This window comes from Miniopterus natalensis, chromosome 2 (assembly GCF_054644295.1).
Source record: "Miniopterus natalensis isolate mMinNat1 chromosome 2, mMinNat1.hap1, whole genome shotgun sequence".
Taxonomy (NCBI): Eukaryota; Metazoa; Chordata; class Mammalia; order Chiroptera; family Miniopteridae; genus Miniopterus; species Miniopterus natalensis.
In genome coordinates, this window is record NC_142082.1 from 87,298,192 (window position 1) to 87,314,785 (window position 16,594).

Consider the following 16,594-nt stretch of genomic DNA (forward strand, 5'->3'; position numbering starts at 1 on the left):
GTCAATTGCTCAGTCATTTAGTCATTCAATTGTTTATTGAACAAGCACTTACCAGGTCAGGTCCTAGAGATACAGAGGCCGATAGAACACTGACCCTAGCCTCATCTATGAATTCTGATGGAAGAGACAGGCATATCAATAGTCAGCAGCATAATCAAGAACTGTGGGGCTGCCTATAGTGGATTGTTAGCAGAGCCCCAGGAGAGGGAGCTGTCAGTTCTGCATGGGGAAGTCAGCAAATGTTTCATAGATGAGGCCACACTTGAGCTGAATCTTGAGAAATGAGAAGATTCTGGCTTTGCAGAGCTGTGGTGATGATTCAATGAGATGTATAAGTTTGTCACATGGATTGTTTCGTTAAATCATCATGACAATTTATAAAGCAGGCATTATTATTCCCATTATACAGATGAGAAAACTGAGAAGTACCCAAGAATTAACTCTTCCCAATGGGAGAATAGATTCCACTGTGGTTAGGGGTAGCGGACAGACTTAAACTTAAGTCTATCAGTCTTAAATGTATGTTTGAAACTAGTCTATAAAAACTAGTGTTTTTCCTCTATATTATGTTGTGCACATATCTATGTGTAAATTACAGCATATCTAAACAAATTTAATGTACAGAATTTTAAAATTTCAATAATTAGTTAACTGGGGAACTAACTTAATTTTCCAGGCCTGAATAAGAAACTTAATCCAGCTGGATTGTTCAGACTGAAATCTGAGTGCAGGCCCAGACTTGAAAGTCCAAGTTCTTTCAGTCACTCAAACGTGCTCCCTCAGGGGAGAGGAGGCTCATAGGCCAAATTAAGGCTCTCACCCTTTGCAAAACCAGAAGTCACCAAAACACACAGTCCACAGTCTTAAACAAGTGGCCAAACTGCCTGCAGCATACTAGAGGGGGTGCTTCAGGGAGCACAACTTCAGTAAGTTTGAATTTGTTTTATAGTAAATTAGAATTCAATTTAAAGAAAATTGACTTTTGCTAAAACTAATCTGAGCCTTAAAAATATAAATCACTGCAAGTGCCCATAATTAATTACATTGCCAGAGGAGCTCAAACTGTTAAAAAAGGCCTTAACTCTTCCCAGCTTGGGGGGATTACTATCTACATAAGGACAGGTATAGCTTATAAATCCTGAAAATCAACCAAAGGTATGTAACCAAAAATAACACATTCTATTCTGGACAAGTTAATTCCCTAAGTAAAGTATCATAATTATTTTTCAGCTCCTTTTCCTTTGATTTTCCATCAATTCAGAAATCTAGCAAATCATGAGGATGGTTTTACATATGCTCTGAGCTTCTGTAGAACTTTTTAATTTGACATTTTAAAATGTAAGCTAAATAAATAATATGTATCAACTGTTTGTTTTTTACATCAATTGCAAACAAAACTAAAAGGTGTTACATTCATGCTCACAACATAGATAATATACCAAATCATAATAGTAAAACATCTGTATACCAAGAATGACGGTTTAAATATGCTTAAAGGAAAAGTGTTAATTAGAGCTGTCACAGCTTTATTGTTAAAATAGCCACTATTACCAACAGCTATAGAACAGCTACAGAAAATCTCCTTTTCCAGTCCAACCAAATCATATCACATCCTAATTTCCTTCCTTTTCATTTGGAAACCTCTGTTTTTCCCATTTTCTATGTTCATTAATTGCCATAGCCAAGGTCAGATGTAGCAGTAATGTATACCACTTTTTTAACTTGTAAGGGGTAGAAATATTCTTGACTCTCTAAACTCAAGTGTGAGCCAAATTACTTTCACTTCAGATTAGAATTAGGTATTAAAAACCAAAAGGAAAACCAAAGACCATTTTGTGATATCTGGTTGATAGATTCCTATTGATCATCACTACCAAACTCATATACTAGTTACATAAAATAAACTGCTGAAATTATTATGACTCATTTACAAGCATCTTTTGAGCTTTATGTTTATAATAGGGAAAGGGAATCAATGATCAAAACATACAGAGAAGACATAGTAACTAATTAATTTATTGACAGATACTGGGACTTCCTTTACTTGGCAGCTGCTATGGTTTGAACGTTTGTGCCTCCAAAAATTCACACGTTGAAACACAACCCCCAAGGTTATTGTATTAGGAGGAGACAGGGCCTTTGAGAGATGATTAGGTCTTGTGGATGAAGCCCTCATGGATGGGATTAGTGCAAAATCCCATTCATGAAAAATGTGCCAGAGCTCCCTAGCCTCTCCTGCCATGAGAGAACACTGCAAAAGAGTGGTTTTCTATGAACCAGGAAGTGCATTCTCACCAGGCCAAATCTCTGACTCCTTGATATTAGACTTCCAGCCTCCAGAACTGTGAGAAATAAGTTTCTGTTATACATAAGCCACACAGTCTGTAGTATTTGCTGTAGCAGCCCGAATGGACTAAGGCAGCATATATAATGCCTGTTCTTACAGTTTATCATCTAAATCAGTTTATGGGTATCTTTACTTCAGCTGAGTGATTCCTAGTGTTTTCTATATCAGAAAGACAATAGATTGTTTGCTTACTCTAGCATGTTAGCAGTGGTGGGTTTTACAAAGTACATGACACATGAAATGCCTATAAGATAAAAATATATCAGCCTTGAGTTCTTCCTCTTCCACTAAAATACACTATTTTGCACAGATCCTCAGTGTTGATGAGTAGATGAGAATATGCATGTATTTTCCAATTAAAGAGCAATCTAGTTTATCAAAATTGCTATACAATTTCGATACTATTTTGAACTCTTACTATATTTTAGTGGGGAAAGAGGGATCATTAGGAAGTGCCTTTTCTATGAACTTTACAGTATAAATTGCCTGCTTAGGCACTAGCTGTTCTAAGACTTGCTGTGGTTTATATTTCTAAGCAAGGATTCAGGAATCACAGATTTAGAAGATTTAGCAGCTCAAAACAGCCAGATTAGCTGTTCCAAAAAAAGGAGTCAGGAGATATGCAAGTATATCTTTGCTGCAAATCTTATACTTTTGAGCTATTTTGATCACTTAAAAAATAATCACACTCCAAATGATTTCTGGGAGTAGCTGTCTGGCAGGGTGAGTGAATAATCCACGGAAAATCCCAACATCCGCAGCCTGGACGGGACAAAAGGGAATGATTATTACACCTCACAAAGCCTCCCCTCAGATGTGGAGGAAGGGGATGGGATTGTAACCTACAGCTGGAAAATGGCTTCTTTCCTTCTTTGGGGGTCCTTAATCAAGACCCAGATAAGCTTACACCACTAAAATTAAGACACAGCAAGTATTTATTTGACCTCCCAGCCATTCTAGCAAAAGTGCCTGATCACAAGGTGAGCAGAGGCCCCCTAAGAGGTATGAAGGGGAGGGGAAGCAGGAGGCAAACTTTCATTGAAGCTTCAATGGCCTGAATAAGAAAATGGAGTTGAAATAATTAGAAAGAGTTTGCTCACAAATAGGCCTCTCATGAGCCACCAGGGTCCTGTGCAGAAATTGCAGCTCCCTGCAAAATGCCTTCTAAGTGGTACAGCATTTCCAGTACAATGATTCCTTATGTCAGAGAAAAAACTCAAAACAGCACTGTGTAAGGTTAGGGCTTAAAGCAAACCCAAGAGGCTGAGTGGAGCAGGGAGGAGTGAAAATGGCACAGGGTCTGGTGCCATCTCTGCGTAACATACGTATCAGCAGGCACAGCTCCCACAGTGCCATTGCCAGGAATCCCAGCATCACTGGTTTCCATCCAGTGGACACATCTACAGGATGCATGAGGCAATCTGAAAAGGTTGTATATCTTACTCTCTACTCATTTACACAAAGCACTCAAGCAACTGATTTTTTTTAAAACAATTTTATTTTCAATCCTCCCCAAAATTTACCTTTAAAAACTTTATTGGGCACTGGATTTCCCATGCTGTTTATAGAGTTGGTACAAGGATTCAGTTACACTATTAAAGAAAGAAAGAGGTGGAATAAGCGATCTTAAGGGCGATGTCCTATGACAGCACATGGACCCCTACGCCACTGTGGGCAAAGTCAGATGGTGGCAGCACCACGTGCCCCCATTACTATGGCAGAGCCTCAAGACACAGGAAGGCTTGGGTTTCTTCTAAGAGAATTATTAGGCCTTGGTCTCTGCAAGGATGTCAATGAATCCTAACAAACCTCTCATGGGAGGCAGATTTCTCTTCTGAACAGAAACAATTCTAAAGATTCCTGGGGCCCATGAGGAAGCATTTTTGTTCCTTTAAGCAAAACGTTTTATATTCTTTCCACTTTATCATCCAACTCCTCTGCAGCTTTTCAGTATTCTTGCTAGGAAAAGAGCATGCCACAATGAAGAAAACACCACAACAGCAAACTGAATGCTCAGCAACAACAAAACAACAACAGTTGAATACAACGGTCAGTAGAATGACTGCAGGAGAAAAACACATAGAGAACATCTTTCAGATGATATTTTTTGGACACAATACTCATTTAAAAACTCTTCTCAGTACATCTGTTTGGTGCTTATGGCACAGTGGTTATGAGCACAAGCTCTGGAGAGAGACTGGTTCAAATGCTAACTCTGTCATTTATATCTATGTGGTCTTAGACATGTTAGGATTTTTTTTTAACAAATTCTGCACCTTACTATTCTGTTCTGTTAAATAGGGATAATAATCAAAACTATGATGATTCATCATGATAATACATACAAAACATTTAGAATAATGCTAAAGCCTTGACCAGTGTGGCTCAGTTGGCTGAGCGTCATCCCTTGCACCACAAGGTTGCAGGTTCAATTCCCGGTCAGGACACGTGCCCAGGTTGCAGGTTCAGTCTCTGGTTAGGGTGTATACAGGAGGCAACTGATCAATGTTTTTCTCTCACTTCGATGTTTTTCTTTTTCCCTCTCCCTTCCTCTCTCTCTAAAAATCAATAAAAAGATATTAAAAAATAGAATAATGCTCAAGAAAGCTATCATATTATTAATATAGTTAAAAATTACTTTCATATGTATTATCATGTTGATCCCTCAAGTACTCTATGAAACAGAGATGATCATTTTATCCATGTTTTACTGATGTGTATAATGATGCTCAATTAAGTAATTTGTTAAAAACATAAATAATCTGTGGCTGAATAGAGATTTGAATCTTGGTCTTTTGATATTAAACCTTGACTTTTTTTTTCTCATTACATTGGGTTATTAAATGTAAACCACAGAAAAATCAGCCATTATAAAATACAGACACTACATAAATTTCTAAAAAGAAGAAAACAATTAAGAACATCAAAGTACTTATTCTAGAAACTCATTTTTAGAATACACAAGTGATCAGTTAATGACAAAGTTTACTAAAATAGCTAAAGCTGACTTTTAAATTCAGTGTGTAGCATTTTGGAGCCTACAAAACTCTGAGGTGAATGGGAAGGAAGAGGATTTACCAACATGTATTCTTCGTTGTAAATTTTACTTTTATGAGAACAGGTAACTCCCATCTTGAGAAACTCAATACACGAAGATGCAGAACTACGAAATGGTTGTGTCACTCATTACAGAAGGAACCTCTGAAGGGCTTAAATGTTTAAATGCAAACCTGACCATCTTATTGTTGCTATAACTGACAATCCAGCAGTGGACTTTTTGATCACTGATATATTGGTGACATTCAGGCTATGACTGTCCTAGATCGAGAAAACCAAGAGTTTCATTCTATAGAATCCTTATCCACATGACACGTGGGAGAAGTTTTATGAGACAAGCAGAAGATTGGTGAATATAAACAAACAACTCACAGATATTCCTTCTTTCCTAATCAAGTTTATAACTTAGACATTTGAATAGATCCCCAGGGGAAGAATTCTTTCACAACTAACATTCTTTCTAGTATTTGTATCTCTTTCTAATTCATAGTTTGAATGTGTTAGCCTTCAAGAACTTACATTATTCTATTTAATAAAATCAACCTTTTAATTTATGAATCTAGATTTGATTTTTAATATGTACTGTATGTACAAATTATTCCGATTATCCCTCAAAATAATTTTTAAAAAGCATTTGGATAGATCCACATTAAAAACTAAATTTCAAGCAAAGATAGTATGCTAAAACTTATGATCTTAAACAAAAAAATATTGATAAACTCTCAAAGACTAGAGAATCTCACTGTACATATATTTGTATTTTTTTATTCAGTGCACATCAAGGTTTGGTCAAGCTTTTGCAAAAGTTCACATAAGACTTCCTTTAAATTCATCTGAGCACTTCACATTAAAATATCCAGTCATACAAGTCAATTGATGTATATTCCATAGCTGAAGAGACTCCCTTCATTTTAATTCTGAAATTATATTTTCAAAATAAGGTTATAATATTCTAGAAATATTCCATCCAGATGGAAATACTTTATTCCTTAGATACGTACTTAAAATCTATAAAATTTAAATAAATCTCACTAGTAAACATTACTGAGACAGTAAATTTTATAAAAGATTTAAGCCAAAGAAAGGATTTAGATTTTTCTCTATTGGTTAGTTTACCTCTAAATCTCAGACATGTTCAAGGCTATAAGACATTAGTATATGACAAAATTAAAAACAGATGGCTAAAAAGCACCATATGTTAAGCAATTAATAACTGAAAAAGCAGAAATCTCCGGATAATTATTTAAGCTTCAAAGATGGGCATTTTTACTTTATTCCTATGGTTAATCCTGTCTAACACTATTCTTGGACTGGTTTGAGGCCAACACCTATGTATTTGTTGACTAAATTACTCAGCTCTTTAAAAGTCAGGAAATGTATGTTTCAGATTCCCACCACATGCCACATAAATTCCCCACTTCCCTGGTTCTTGCCTATAAAGTTAAGGTCACATCACTTCTCTTACCTGTTTCCCATCCAGAGTGTACAAGCGTTTCACCACTCCCGAGTCCAGCTTGATGGCGTCAGTTATATCAGTGAGAACCTGCTCAAAGGAATGAGCGGTTTTCTTGTTCAGCAGAATCCGGACAGCTTTCCGTGGCTTCACCCCACTTCTGATGATGGTGACAAGTTTGGGCCGAATGAAATCCTTATTCTCCCGCACCTCCAAAGGGCTCCCTTTGGCAGTAGCCAGTGATGACACTGCCCGGGATGCTGAGGTGGTCTTCACATTCACAGACCAGTTGGGGTTCACATTCTTGGTGTATTCCAGTTTCTTGAAGGGCTCTATTGAGCCACACACATAACTCTCTCCTAAGAAAGAGAAATATATTTAAATTTACTCTAAAGTAAACTCCTTTTTTCATAGTCTTTCTTTTTTTCTTTTCTACTTAGAAGGAAGAGTTAGTTGTGACTTTTTAAACAATGGAAACATGATTAATACTTAATGAAAAAGAAATTTTTTTTTAATATGTCTTTATTGACTTCAGAGAGAGGAAAGGAGAGGGAGAGAGAGGGATAGAAACATCAATGATGAGAGAGTCATTGATCGGCTGCAGCCCGCAACCTGGGCATGTGCCCTGACCGGTAATCGAACCCTGATCGCCTGGATCCTAGGTCGATGCTCAACCGCTGAGCCACGCCCGGCTGGGCCAAAAGAGATATTTTTGGCTTCTACTTTAGTCTGTCAGAAACAGATTGGTAGCCTGGGGGTGGGGGGACGAGGGGGATCATCATTCCTCCCTTTCTTCATCTTCAGATTGGTGATGGAAATATTGTTAATCAGTACACCTCAGAAAGGTATAAAACTGAATTCAAAATAGAAAGTATTCTTTGAAATTTAGAAATATTTATATTTGCAGAAAACTTCAAAATCAGAGGTACCTATATTTGTCACCTGAAATAATGTAAAATCTAAAACTGGGTCAGAAAAACACTTCGTAAAATAGCTATGTAACTTATAAATTTGATGGGACTGTTTGCTAAACATTTTGTAAAACTAAAAGTAAGCAAAATAATCACCCTTCCTCTTCTCCCACTTAGGCAGGGCCAAGCACGGTGAATCGCACACACTAGGAAGCCAATTCACAACTGTTTATAGATAAAAGGTTTTGAGAGTGGTCAGCTTACAAACTGTCGTATCATAAACTGACTCTAAAACATATATAATTATATAAGATGAATAAGAACGGAGGAACTAATGTAAAACATGGTGACTACAGTTGATAACACTATATAGTATAAAAGAGAGAGTTCTTTCTAAGAAAGTAGGTCTTAAATGTTCTCACAAAAAGAGATAAAATATGTGAGGTGACAGAATATGTTAGTTAAGTAGGGGGGATTCACAATGTATACATATATCAAATCATCACAATGTGCACTTTAAATATCTTACCATTTTATTTGTAAATTATACCCCAATAAAGCTAAAAAGAAAATAAATAAAAATTTTATTAAAAATGACTCCTTAATAGAGAAGTTCAATGAGAATACTACTCAGACTACTAAGTAGATGTGGATCACACACACAAAAAGTAATACACTTTCCAAGCAATGACAAATTATAAAATGACTGATCTTATATACACATATTTCATAAAGTTAGTCAAAGCATTTTGAAATTAAAGATTTTTATAATTTTTTCTGTGTTAATAAGTCTTTGTAACTGGAAATATGTAAAAATGCAAAAAAGCCTTCATAATTGCAAGTAAAGTGACCTAGATTAATGCTACACAGCCTATATACTTTTACCTAAACCCTTTTCCTATTTTAAAATTAATAGTGCAAGCATCCAAGGTCACAGGATAAGTATTCACATAAAGATAACTGAACTAGGGCTTCAAAAATAGAAAAGCACAGTTATACAGGTTATCAAATATTTATTTTGCAAATGTTTTAAAAATATACTCTAATGCATGTTTATACACTATGGAGTGGTACAAATAGTACCACTTTAGCAATCCCCTTTTCCATTCACCTAGCAGATCATGATTGGTCCCAACAATGCTGTTCTCACGATTTATGCAGATTTCAAAAACATACACACGGGTGTCCAGGTTGCGTGACTCAGTTGGCTAAATGTTGTCCCATGGACCAGAAGGTCGCCATTTCGATTCCTGGACAGAGCATATGCCCAGGTTGTGGGCTCCATCTCTTGTCAAGTGCATGCAGGAGGCAGCTGATCGATGCTTCTCTCACATTGATGTTTCTCTCTCTCTCCCTCTCCCTTCCTATCTAAGATCAATAAAAACGTATTTAAAAATAAACAAACAAACATATGGGGACTGAAAGAACAGTGGTGTTTCTGAAAGCTCTGTGGAGATACAGTGCGCATGTGACAGGGAAGAGAGAACTGGAAGTCTGGGCTCAATACCTGGCCTCTCTACATATGTGACTGTGGCAAGTCCCCTAGTCTTCTTGGGGGTAGCTTATTCTTCTGTCAGTGAAGGCTATCCCAGTGGCCATTTTTATTTCACCAGGTTTGGTGAAGATCAAATAAGATAGTAAAGGTCAAAATGATCTCATATATAAAATTGCTACACAAATGAAAATCATCTGAGGCTGCAGTAAGCCTGAAAGGAAAATTAAAAATTAGATTACTAGAAATCAGTAAGCAGGTTTTATATTATATGTGTTCATTGTTTCTAGTTATGTAGTTACCAGTAGACATCACTTTGGCTCCACCTCATTGTGAGAATGCCCCAAACATTCCCCAACAAGACACACAACCCATACTGTAGCTGGCAAAACCAGTCTGTCAGAATTCTGTGCTATTCGGAGATACACAATTAACTAACCATTTGTTAAGTTTATATACTACAGTTAATAATTAAAACAAAAGAATGGAGTGGTATATACCTCAACAAAGAAAACTTTTTAACTTTAGAAAAGAAAAAAATTAGAAAAAGGAAGAATTTTAAAGTACTCACATAAAATATGGAATGGGTTTGTTGAAAGAGAAAACTCTTTTTTCACGCCTTCTTAAATAAAGCACACTGAAAATTCTTAAAAGCATAACAACTTTGAGAAAGTAATACTGGTTTGTTTCAAGTAATGGCAATGAGAAGAAACTTGTACTTAACTGTTCTGTCACTTTGAGGGTCCTCCGGCTGGTTTATCAGACTAAAAGACTGGAATGAAATCTTAGAGAAGAGTCTGAGATCCCAATAATGAATAATATTGTGCTAAGAGGAAAATGACGGCTAAAGGGAGAGGAAGGAGCTGGTCACCAAACCCACATCATACACCATGCAGTACTGTAGTTTAAAATCTACTGTATTATTCAGGAATTCAGAAAAAGTCAAGATGGGTTTCCTTATGTCAATAAGCTTCTACTTAATTGTGCAAATAAATTTACATTGAACATATTTTACCCCACATTTTAGCTTTTATTTTATTTTTATTTTTTTAGTATATCTTTACTGATTTCAGAGAGAGGAAGGGGGAGGGAGAGAGAGATAGAAACATCAATAATGATAGAGTCATTGATCCACTGCCTCCTGCATGCCCCCAACTGGGGATCTAGCCCGCATCCTGGGCATATGCCCTGACCAGGAATCAAACCACAATCTCCTGGATCATAGGTCAATGCTTAAATGCTGAGCCACGCCCGGCCGGACTTAGCTACTTTTATTTTAGTCATAATTCTGAACTTTTCCCTACCACTAGAGATCCTGTTTTTGTTTTAACTCAGTTATGATTTTGCAAAACAATATATAGCTTTTTAAAAATGTGATAATGTCACTGATAACTGTATATTAACAAACTGTAATTGTTCTGAATGGGAAGAATACATAGTCTTGATTTGTTCAAATAGCTTTGAATATTCAGTATTTATTTAATCTCTTTCTTATTGTGGCTGATAGTTAAGAGATATGTTATATTCTTGAGTAGAAAACCATCAGAGATTGTATTCAACTCCTAACATGAGATATGTGTGTTAAAGGTCATTGAAAAATAACAAAAGAAGTAAAACTTATAATTACTTATAAAAACTTATAACTGATAATTATAAAATGTATAATTATATACTTCTTGTCACGTACACAGCCATAACAAAGTTTTATGGTGTAATTCATACTGAAACAACAAAATGAAAGTTAATCTAAATAGGACTTCCAAAAGGGTGGTGGAGAGGACCTGACCAAAGCTGAGAATGAGACTGGGTGTGCATGAGGGAGTGTGTGCATAGGTGTGGGAGGGGGGGCATCTGTCAGTCAGTGTGGGAGCTCCCCGGGGGTTCAGGAAGAGGTGCCACTGTGGCCACATTGCTCAGCCAGGAACTTCTCTCTGATTGGGAGTGGAGAGCATGCATTTTGGAGAATCCTCACGGTCCTCCTTAGGAGGAGGTTGTGGGGAGCAGCCCCAACCCAGTGTCCCCAAACCAGAGACCAGAGCACAGACACCAAGGCTGAAGATATGCTATCGCACAGGCCTGATGCTGTGACCTGGTGGGCCTGAACTAGTGCCTGGGGACAAATGTATCATCTCAGTGATCTGGCACACAGCTTACCTGCCTGCTTCCTTAACAGGGTGTGCACTGCCTGCCTGTCTGACCGCCTCCTTGATGGGGTCACATGACCGGCCTGCTGACCCCTACCACCAGTGGCACATCCGTGATGCAGCATGCACGGCCTGCCAACCTGCCTGCTTGCCTGCTACTGTGTCTCCTTGACACAGCCCACCAGGTCTGCCTGCCTGCCTTCCTGACTCCTTGATGTAGCATGACCAGCCTGCCTTCCAACCTGGCCTACAGCCTTGACTTAGTGCACCTGGCCCTGCCATCTTGATCCAAGGTCTCTCAGACACACAGGCCTGCCATCAGGACCTGGCTCCCAGACCCGGTGCCCCAGGACGACCAGAAACGAGGTCCTGTTCACACTCTGCAGCCTTGACCTGGTACCCTGGACAACCAGCACAATAAAATGGGGAGACAAAGAAACAACACCCAAATGAAAGAAAAGGAGAAATCACCAGAAAAAGAATTAGATGAAATAGAGGCAAGCAATTTATCAGATATAGAGTTCAAAATAATGGTTATAAGGATGCTCAAGCAACTTAGTGAAAATTACATGCAACTTAATGAGAACTTCATAAGCTTGAATAAGAATAAATTGGAAATGAGAAATGACATAGCTGAAATAAAGAATACACTGGAATGAATCAACAGTAGATTAGATGAAGCTGAGGACCGAATCAGTGAATTTGGAGACAAGGTAGAAAATAACACCCAATCAGAGTAGCAATTAGAAAAAAAATTAAAAAGCAGGAAGACCGTTTAAGGGAGCTTTGGGAAAACATGAAATGTAACAATATTCGCATCATGGGGTGTCAAGAGAAGAATTCAAGCAAAGGTTAGAGAACGTGTTTGAAGAAATAATGAGAGACAACTTCCCTAACCTAGTGAAGGAAAAAGTCACTTAAGTTCAGAAAACAGAGAATCCCAATCAAAATGATCCCCAAAAAACCCACACCTAGACACATCATAATAAACAACAAACATTTAAGATAAAGAATCTCAAAAGCAGCAACAGAGAGATACAAACTTACCTACAAGGGAGGACCCATTAGACTGACAGCTGATTTCTCAATAGAAACACTTTAGGCCAGAAGGGAGCGGCATGAAGGTTTCAAAGTAATTAAAAATAAGGAACTGAATCCAAGACTATTCTCTCCAGCAAGGCTACCATTAAAAATTGAAGGTGAAATAAAGAGCTTCTCAGGCAAAAAAGACTAAAAGAGTTTATTACCACCAAGAAATGCTAAGGGGGTGGTGTAAGAAGAAGAAGAAATATAAAGAGACGAACACAGACATAAAGAAAAAATGGCCATAAATAAGAACCTATTAATAATAATGGCTTAAATGCTCCAATCAAAAGACATAAGATAGCTGAATGGATATGAAAACATGACCCACATATGTGTTGCCTACAAGAGACCCACCTCAGAACAAAGGACTCACACTGGATAAAAGTGAAGGGGTGGGAAAAATTTTTCCATGCTAATGGAAATGAAGAAAAGCTAGGGTAGCAATACTCATATCTAACAAAATAGACTTCAAAATGAAAGCCATAACAAAAAAAACGAAGGTCACTACCTAATACTAAAGAGGTTGATCCAACAAGAAGATATAACCCTGGTAAACAAATATGCACCCAGTATTAGGAGCACCCAAGTATAAAAAAACTTCTGGAGAACTTAAAGGGAGAGACTGAAAGCAATACAATCATACAGGAGACTTTAACAGCCCAGTGACATCACTGGATATATCTTCTACACAAAAAAATCAACAAGGACACAATGATCCAAAATGACACATTAGATCATATGAAATTAATTGACATTTACAGAATATCCCACCCCAAAGATATAGGATATACATTATTCTCAACTACACAAAGGATATTCTCAAAGACAGACCACAGGTTAGGACACGAAACAAGTCTCCACAATTTCAAGAAGATTGAAATTATATAAAGCATCTTCTCAGATCACAATGGAATGAAATTAGAAATCAACTACAATAAAAACACTACAAAACATTCAAACACATAAAAGCTAAGTAATATGTTATTAACTAATGAATGGGTAACCAAAGAGATCAAGGAAGAAATCAAAAACTTCCTGGAAACAAATGAAAATGAACACACAACCCAAAATCTATGGGACACAGTGAAAGCAGTCCTAAGAGGGAAACTCGTAGTGCTACAGGCCTACCTCAAAAAACAAGAAAAAATACTAATAAACTATCTAACCCTATAACTTAAAGTATTAGAAAGAGAACAATAAGAAAAGCCCAAATAAGTAGAAGGAAGGAAATAGTAAAGATCAGAGTGGAAATAAATAACAGAGACTAAAAAAAACAACAATAAAAAGATCAATAAAACCAAGAGCTGGTTCTTTGAAAAGATAAACAAGATTGATGAGCCTTTGACAAGACTTACCAAGTAGCAAAGAGAGAGGACCCAAATGAACAAAATAAGAAACAAAAGGGCTGAAGTAACAACTGATCCAACAGAAATACAAGGGGTTGTAAAAAAATATTATGAACAACTATAAACCAAACAAGCTGGATAACCTGGATGACATGGACAAATTCCCTAAAAAATACAACCTTCCAAAACTCAGTCAGGACGAGTCAGAAAACCTGAATAGGCTGATAACTACTGATGAAGTTGAAGTAGTAATCAAAAAACTCCCAGCAAACAAAAGCCCCGGTCCAGATGGCTTCAGAGGGGAGTTTTATCAAACATTCAAAGAGCCAACACCAATCCTCCTCAAATTATTCCCAAAAATCCAAGAGGAAGGAACACTTCCAAGCTCTTTTTATGAGGCCAGTATTAGCCTAATTCCAAAACCAAATAAAGACACTACAAAGAAATAGAATTACTAGTGAATATCCCTGATGAACATAGATGCTAAAATCCTTAAGAAAATACTAGCAAATCAGATCCAGCAATATATTAAAAAGACTATACACCATGACCAAGCGAGATTTATTCCAGGAATGCACAGCTGGTACAATATTTGGAAATCAATAAAGGTGATACATCACATAAACAAATTTAAAGACAAAAATCACATGATCATATCAATAGATGCAGAAAAAGAATTTGCTAAAATCCAACACCCATTTTTGATAAAAACTCTTAGCAAAGTAGGAGTAGAGGGATCATACCTCAACATAATAAAGACCATATATGACAAACCTACAGCCAACATCATACTCAATGGGCAAAAACTAAAAGCATTTCCCCTAAGAACAGGAACAAAACAGGGATGTCTGCTTTCACCATTCTTACTCAACATTGTACTGGAAGTCCTAGCCAGAGCAATCAGACAAGAAGAAGAAATAAAAGGCATACAAATTGGAAAAGAGGAAGTAAAACTCTCAAGATTAGGAGATGACATGATATTGTACATAAAATACCCTAAAGATTACATTAAAAAACTACTAGATTTAATAAATGAATTTGGCAATGTAGAAAAATACAATATTAACACCCAGAAATCAGTGGCATTTTTATACACCAATAGTGAGCTCACAGAAAGGGAAACTGAAAAAGCAATCCCATTTACCATTACAACAAAAAAAAGTAAGATACTTAAGAATAAATATAACCAAAGATGTAAAGGACGTGTACTGGGAAAACTACAGGATGTTGAAAAAAGAGATAGGGGAAGATATAAACAACTGGAAGAATACACCATGTTCATGGATTGGAAGAATTAACATCACTAAAATGTCCATACTACCCAAAGCAATGTATAGATTCAATGCAATCTCTATTAAAATACCAACAGCATATTTCACAGATATAGAATAAACACTCCAAAAATTTATATGGAACCCAAAAAGATCCTGAATAGCCACGGCAATCTTGAGAAAGAAGAACAAAGTTGGAGGGATCACAATACCAGATATCACGTTATACTACAAAGCCACTGTAATCAAAACAGCCTGGTACTGGCACCAGAATAGAAATATAGATCAGTGGAACAGAAAAGAGAACCCAGAAATCGAGCTAAGTCTTTATGCTCAATTAATGTTTGACAAAGGAGGCAAGAACACACAATGGTACTGGGAAAATTGGGCAAGGACATGCAAAAAAATGAAACTAGACTACCAATCACACCATACACAAGAATAAACTCAAAATGGACAAAAGACTTAAATGTAAGTTGTGAAACCATAAAAATCCTAGAAGAAAACATAGGCAGCAAAATCTCAGCCATCTCTGGCAGTGGTATGTTTGCTGATACATCTCCTATGGAAAGGGAAACAAAGGACAAAATAAACAAGTGGGACCACATAAAAATAAAAAGCTTCTGCACAGCAAAATAAACCATCAACAAAACAAACAAGAAGCCCACTGTAAGGCAGAACATATTTGCCATGACACATCTGATAAAGGATTAATTTCCAAAATATATAAGGAACTCATACAACTTAACAAAAGGAAGACAAACAATCCAATCAAGAAATGGGCAAAGGACCTAAATAGACACTTCTCCAAAACAGAAATACAGATGGCCAAGAGACATATGAAAAAATGCTCAAAGTCACTAGTCATCAGACAGATGCAAATTAAAACGACAAGATATCACCTCACACCTGTCAGAATGGCTGCCATCAACAAATCATCAAATGACAAGTGCTTACGAGGATGTGAAGAAAAGGGAACCAAGTACACTGCTGGTGGGAATGCAGACTGGTATAGTCACTCTGGAAAACCGTATGGAATTTCCTCAAAAAATTAAAAATGGAACTGCCATTTGACCTAGTGACCCCACTTCTAGGAATGTATCCTAAGAAACCCGGAACAACAATTAGAAAGAACTTATGCACCCTTATGATTATAGTAGCACAATTTACAATAGCTAAGATCTGGAAACAAGTCAAGTGCCCATCAGTAAGTGAGAGGATAAAAAAAGCTGTGATGCATTTACACCATGGAATACTATGCAGTTGTAAGAAAGAAGGACCTCTTACCCTTTGGGACAGCATGGATTGACCTGGAAAAGATTATGCTAAGTGAAATAAGCCAGTCAGAGAAAGACAAGTATTACATGATCTCATTCATATGTGGAATATAATGAACAAAATAAATTGATGAACAAAATACAGAGATATAGAACCATGAAGCGGTCAGACAAATTTCAGAGGGAAGGTGGGAGTGGAGATTGGGGTGG

At 36.9% G+C, this 16,594-nt stretch overlaps 1 protein-coding gene across 3 annotated transcripts in view; it reads right to left on the minus strand.

Annotated features, from left to right (window-relative positions):
- Positions 1 to 16,594, minus strand: part of DCLK1 (doublecortin like kinase 1) — a 429,374-nt gene that overhangs the window by 397,100 nt on the left and 15,680 nt on the right. For all 3 annotated transcript variants that reach the window (XM_016197264.2, XM_016197267.2, XM_016197266.2), the window contains exon 3: positions 6,870 to 7,216. In XM_016197264.2, the coding sequence (XP_016052750.1) occupies positions 6,870 to 7,216 (347 nt within the window). The remainder of the gene's footprint in view (positions 1 to 6,869; positions 7,217 to 16,594) is intronic.